General features: G+C 36.0%; 1 protein-coding gene across 1 annotated transcript; it reads left to right on the forward strand.

Moving 5' to 3' along the window:
* Positions 1-1,514: 1,514 nt before the first annotated feature.
* atp5po (ATP synthase peripheral stalk subunit OSCP) lies at positions 1,515-5,349 on the forward strand. Its single transcript, XM_056755731.1, has 7 exons — positions 1,515-1,577; positions 2,071-2,121; positions 3,041-3,151; positions 3,231-3,360; positions 4,356-4,468; positions 4,740-4,826; positions 5,117-5,349. The coding sequence occupies exons 1-7, from the start codon at positions 1,551-1,553 to the stop codon at positions 5,225-5,227; spliced, it is 630 nt and encodes a 209-aa protein (XP_056611709.1). The 5' UTR covers positions 1,515-1,550; the 3' UTR covers positions 5,228-5,349.
* The last annotated feature ends 718 nt before the right edge of the window (positions 5,350-6,067 follow it).

The following is a 6,067-nucleotide window of genomic DNA, read 5'->3' on the forward strand; positions in this document are numbered from 1 at the left end:
TTTTGTCAGTTTTGTGAATTTTGCTCCAATGCAAGGAATTATGTCAACGAGCATGGTACTACACTAGTGTGTAGGAAACTATTAAAACATTTATGAACATAATTGACCATAATTATATCATTATTGAGTGTCAGACACACTTCTTATATCTGTTATAAGTTCTCTGAGTGAAGACTGAATTTGTGTAAATGCGTGTGCTGCTACCTCATAACTATGATTTATCATACGCTACGCAATATCACTTAAATTATGTTTAAAGTTCTGATTCACGGTTTAAATTTTTTGATTTACGCTTATTATATTTTTAAATATGCCCGCAATACTTGTGGCGGGATTCTGATCCCATAACCGCATACTAGTCTCACATCTAAAAACTCTTCCAGGTTTATCACCTCCTCAGGTCCAGTAGGCTAGTTAATCTTGGAAACTGCCAGAAAATACCTCAGGGACTAAACGACCAGCAGTCCTTGGAATGGAAAGGCTCATTTTAAGCTTAAAATATCCAAGAAAGTTCCTACACAGTGCCCATCCAGAATGTTCTTTACCATATTAATGCGAATTATGTTTGTATATTGGTTTACACATGTTATTGTTGGGCGATATAATAGCAACCTAGTTGCTTTTATTATTACTTTTATTCAACATTTCAAAAATCGCAAAGTTGTATTCTAGATTTAAGAAAAAAACGTAGTATCTATGAAAAATCGACGAAAATCACTCACTTGCTAGTAAGTTTTATTAAGATTTGTATTCTTGGTGAAAGCATTAACATGACCAATTTAGGTGATGACGTCATATGCAACTGACCTTATTGCTCAGTTGTTCCTCACATGAACTGAACAGATAAAACAACTATGGCCTGAGGAAGAAACACCCATTCCAGTAGGCTACATTAGATAAGTGCATTTCGACGTAATGTCATAAATGAGAGTCATAGAAATTCTGGCTCCATGTAACCATAGCCAATGTAATTTTAAAGAAGTGGCCAGCACAAGATTAAAGGTCAAAAGGTCATAGATCTTTCTATGAGATTGTGTGAAAATCTAAAATCAACGGGAGAAGGATTACATAGATCTTAAAAACATCCAGACATAATACTAAACATCCGGTACAATAACTAATAAAATACTATAATAGAGTTTCAAGATTGAATTTGTCACAGTTATAAAGAGAATATACAACCAGCAGTGAAATGTAGGTCAGGTCAGCTCAAAATACAGCACCATTATTATAAAAAATACAACACAGAAGGGAAATATAAATAATCTAAAGTTAAAGGTAAAGTCTATGATAAACGGTAAATATTTCCATGAACAGGAATGTGTAAGAGAATGTGCAAAAACATAGTAACTCAAGAGACATTATTTGATGAATTAAAACTGTTTTTAAAACAGATTTATTGATGTACACCATCCCCGTAATCATTCATGTCATTTTTCACTAACAATATGAACTACATTTCCCACATTGCATGAGCGACACTCTCGCGTATTTCTTTCTGTACTTGCACGCATGCGCAGTGCTTTTGACCTACACCGTCGCAGGAGAAAATGGCAGCGCTTGGACTGGGGGTGCAGGTATGACATTCTGAAACCTTGATTGTTATGTTAATAAATACTAACTCTCTGACTTTGAGTAGTTAAACCAAAGCTATATTTTGATATTCAAATTGTTTCGAAGATGATAACGATTTTTTTCTCGATTACTGAGCTAGGCCTCGATAGGCAGTCTAGCCGCACCATGTACAATCATTTAAACCTTGTGTTCTTGTGAGAGGTTACTGGCTGTGTTTCTTTCAGTAATACTACCTAAAATCTTTCAACGTAGATTGTATTAGTTAAAATGATTAATGTTTCCTCTGCAATGAATCTGATGAGTTTCTGTTCCACACATGCTCGTTCTGAAGGTTACGGTGCTTAAATTGTCATTTGACAGTGACTGTGTCTTAAAAGCTAACGTAACTGCTATCTGTAGATGTTGAGACACAAGCAGTAAGTGACAGTACTGACATTAAGTAAATGGCGATGCAGTTTATCTAATAATAACGAAGTTACTTTTTTCTCTCTTCAGGTGCGTCAGTTTAGTACGTCTGTGATCCGACCGGTTGCAAAACTTATCAAGGTAAGTAAGTAAAAGCCATGACAAATGAAAAAAAATCTTCATACACGTTATGAAGAACAACCAAAAACATTATACATTTGTATTTACTTACAAAAACATTTTCATGATCACCACATGTTCAATTAAATAGGCTCTTGGGACCCACCACTGTCATCAAAAAAAAACGTGAAAGCTTTTTGCAGAGCTTAATTTTTCACTATTACCATTTGTAGTAACTGTAGTTGTCACGGGGCTTCAATTGTGAAATTCAAACACCTTATGGTTAGAAGTGGGTATGAATCACAACAGACATACAGCAATCATAAATCATAACATTGGAGTTCGATTAATTTAGGTGTTTATTTAGATTCTGCATGTTTTGATATCACAGAGATACTTCACCCAAAAATGAAAATTCTTTCATCATTTATATTTACTCGCCTTCTAGTTGTTCCAAATTTGTATATATTTCTTTGTTGTGATGAACACAGAGAAAGATATTTGGAAAATGCTTATAACCAGACAGATTTTGCCCCCCGTACTCCCATAGTAGGAAAAATTACTTTATCATTCTTTTTGCTCTGTTAAACACAAAAGAAGAATGTAGGACAGCAAACAGTTCTGGGTAACTTTCGACTACCATTATATTTTTTCCTACTATGGTAGTCAATGGGGGGCCAAATCTGTCTGGTTATAAGCATTTTTCCAAAGAGATGTATACATATTTGAAACAACTGGAAGGTTGAAGGTATCCCTTCAATGATTTTAATTCATTTTAATTGATGTCAGTCCATCGCAATTATGGTTTGCTATATTTATCAGTTACAATTTTATACTATCAATTCTTTTTCTCTTTTAAATACAAGTGCATCGGGTACCAGCTCAAGCAGACTGTACAAGTTTGTTTTGCACAAATCGTCATTCGTGTTTTTTTCTTCAGCCCCCTATCCAGGTCTATGGGGTCGAGGGACGATATGCTACTGCTCTGTTCTCTGCTGCCAGTAAGCAAAAGAACCTTGATAAGGTGGAACAGGAACTTGGTCGTGTGTCTGTGAGTTTTCCTTTGGATCTCTCTCTTTGCTACACAATAAAACAACCAGTCATTAAATTGTTGATTTTTCTCTTTCAAGACCATGATTAAGGACCCTAAGCTTTCGAGCATGGTGATGAACCCCCATGTGAAGCGCAGTATCAAAATGAAAACCTTTGTTGATGCCCTGACAAAGGCAAAGCTCTCCCCCATCACTATCAACTTCATAAGTGAGTTTTCTGATCATCACTGGTTAATTTATTTGATGCTTCCAATAACTGATTTGAAAAGTCTGCTATGCATTAAGTGTAATAAATTGCAGTGTAACTTCTAATAAGTAGGGCATTTATTAGATAAGATTATGGAGGAGTGACCCGTTATAGAGCTCCGGCAGTCTCGTGACCTTTTCTGTTTACACCGCCATGCTGGCAGGTAAGAACAGCCGGGAGCGAATATGAATTGAATGGCTCCAGCATGAGTTTAAAGGCAACAGAGTTCACTGTGCTCTTTAAGTCAATAGACATGGACCTTAATAGACTTAATAGATTAATATAATTTAATAGATTAAACATAACAGATCCCTATAATGCCCCTGGGGTGTTTTTAACGTGTATTAATAAAAATACAGATAGCTTTTCTGACCTGCAGGATTCTTATATCTACAACTTAAGTTACCTCATCAACTTTTCATCGTCCTACTCCGGAGACTCCTTAAAAGCCTGGTGTGGTAAAAATTTGGTAAATTTTGTTATGGATATTCAACTTTGTAGTATGCCGGCTTTAACCTGCTTTGTCGTCTTTGGAGAAATGTCAACTGTGTTGTTAGCTAACGTAATCGACCCCAACGGTCCTTTTTGTAGCCAGCATAGCTATATCACTGATCTTGCAGATTGTACATTCCCAAAAAACTAAATGAACCTCCATTGAAGCCATGGCTGGTGGTCACACACGATGGGGGTTGTCTTAAGAGCCCACTGTGGTTGCAGCTGGACTAGGCAAGTGCTGCTCTTATGTCTTGTTTTGGATTTTGCCGCATAATAACAGAGAGAAAGAGATAACATGAGCGGTGAAGTGTTGGTTAGCACTTTTTACTGCAGTTAACCATTTAATTGGGGATTCGGGATCCTTAGGAATATGATACAATTATTTGCCCTTTGCTTCCCATGCCTGTTCTGGTAAGCTCCGGAGATCTAAAGTTGCTGATGTCTCACTTTTTAATTCACAGATGTCCTAGCTGAAAATGGCCGCTTGACCTTGACCCCTGATGTCATCGCAGCCTTTAGCAAAATGATGAGTGCCCACAGAGGAGAGGTCACTTGTTCGGTCACCACTGCCCAGGTAACAAAATTATATTCTATATAAGGGTGTCCGTGGTGGGCTAAATACAGGAATGGCAGAATTTTTGTCCTGTCTTGAAAAATTCTTTCATCAAATCTATGAAAGAGGGTCATTCAGGTTTTGAATGACATGAGGGTAAAAAACAATACATTTATTTTGGGGTGAGCTTTCCCTTTAATATTTAACTGCAAAGACAAATATTGAAATCGGTTTTATCTTAGTAAATGTGTATGTTTTGCTGGTGTTCTTACTTGAATGTCTGTTCATGCAGCCTCTGGATGAAGCAAGTCTTGCAGAGCTGAAGGTGGCACTGAATGGCTTCCTTGCCAAGGGAGAAACTATCAAGCTGGTGACCAAGGTAGGTGGACTTCATTTTATTCATATATCACTAAATTTTAATTTGTGTTTAATATGTTGACACAATTCTTTCATCAAAATATATAATGTGTCAAATTTTTTTAGCTAATCATCCTTATACATAACAAAAACACCCCATTTTGAGTATAAAGGGTGAATTTGAGTTTCAGCAACACACACTTTTGATAATTTGTCTTAATGAAGCTTTGTTTTATATCTTTTGGCATCTGTACAGAGAAATGATTTGTAGATCTTTTAAGAGATTAATTTTGCTCTTTATTCTTCCCACAGTCTGACACTTCCATCCTTGGGGGAATGATCGTGAGCATTGGTGATAAGTATGTGGATATGTCTACCAAGACGAAGATACAAAAGCTTACCAAGCTGATCAGGGAGACCTAAGTCCTGTGGACTAACCAAACCTAATCAAATCACATTTAGGGGGTGAATTTAAAGACCTCCCTGTGTAGTTGAAAGACCTTGTCCAGTTGCGTTCTAAATAAATATTGTGACATTAAAACCCATTCGGTGTACATTGTTTTTGTTTAGTCTCATTTAGTATATATTTTTGGATTCCTTTCTACACATTGTATGTAGTTGATATCTAAAATTAAAAACAAACATATTATTGTCTACTGAATTAAGATTTTTGAAGACTTCGGAATGACGTACCAATGTCCAAAAAACACCAAAGGGAGGGCACTGATGGAGTAAGTCTTAAATTGATGTATGGGAAGTTGTTTGTTTGGAGATCAAACACTGGTGGGATAAAATGTTTGTAATGTAATGTTTATACATCTTTAAAAATATGTAGTTGCTGCTGTGCTTGTAAGGTGAACACAGAATAAAAAAGCAAAACTAGCCACGATGTACCTAACATAATTCAAAAGGTAAACATATTATTTTTACCGTCTGGCTAAACATGGTTCCATAGCTTCACATGGCTGGTGTATTTCATGTGCTCATGTCTGTATAATTATGATGTTTGGTGTTATTTTATTCGTTGAAACGCAAGAGGGCACTAGTTGCTCACAATTAGAGGAGTCGGTCATCTTGAAAAAACTTGCTTTTATATTTTTGCACACATGTTTTATAGACCTATATTATAATATTTCTGACAGTCTTCACTCCAATAAATATGAGAACAGCCTACTGTGATACAAAGCTCCACGTTTTCCATTATATAAAAGCGTATATGATTTACAGTACAAAATGTGTCATTAGTTAATTTTCATCATAATC

The sequence above is a fragment of the Triplophysa dalaica genome, chromosome 8 (genome assembly GCF_015846415.1).
Source record: "Triplophysa dalaica isolate WHDGS20190420 chromosome 8, ASM1584641v1, whole genome shotgun sequence".
Classification (NCBI taxonomy): Eukaryota; Metazoa; Chordata; class Actinopteri; order Cypriniformes; family Nemacheilidae; genus Triplophysa; species Triplophysa dalaica.

Bases quoted from the DNA above. Each gene is read 5' to 3' on its own strand.
- atp5po (XM_056755731.1), top strand. From the start codon at position 1,551: ATGGCAGCGCTTGGACTGGGGGTGCAG. The intron at 1,578-2,070 runs GTATGACATTCT...TTCTCTCTTCAG, and splicing joins CGCTTGGACTGGGGGTGCAG to GTGCGTCAGTTTAGTACGTC. The intron at 3,361-4,355 runs GTGAGTTTTCTG...TTTAATTCACAG, and splicing joins CATCACTATCAACTTCATAA to ATGTCCTAGCTGAAAATGGC.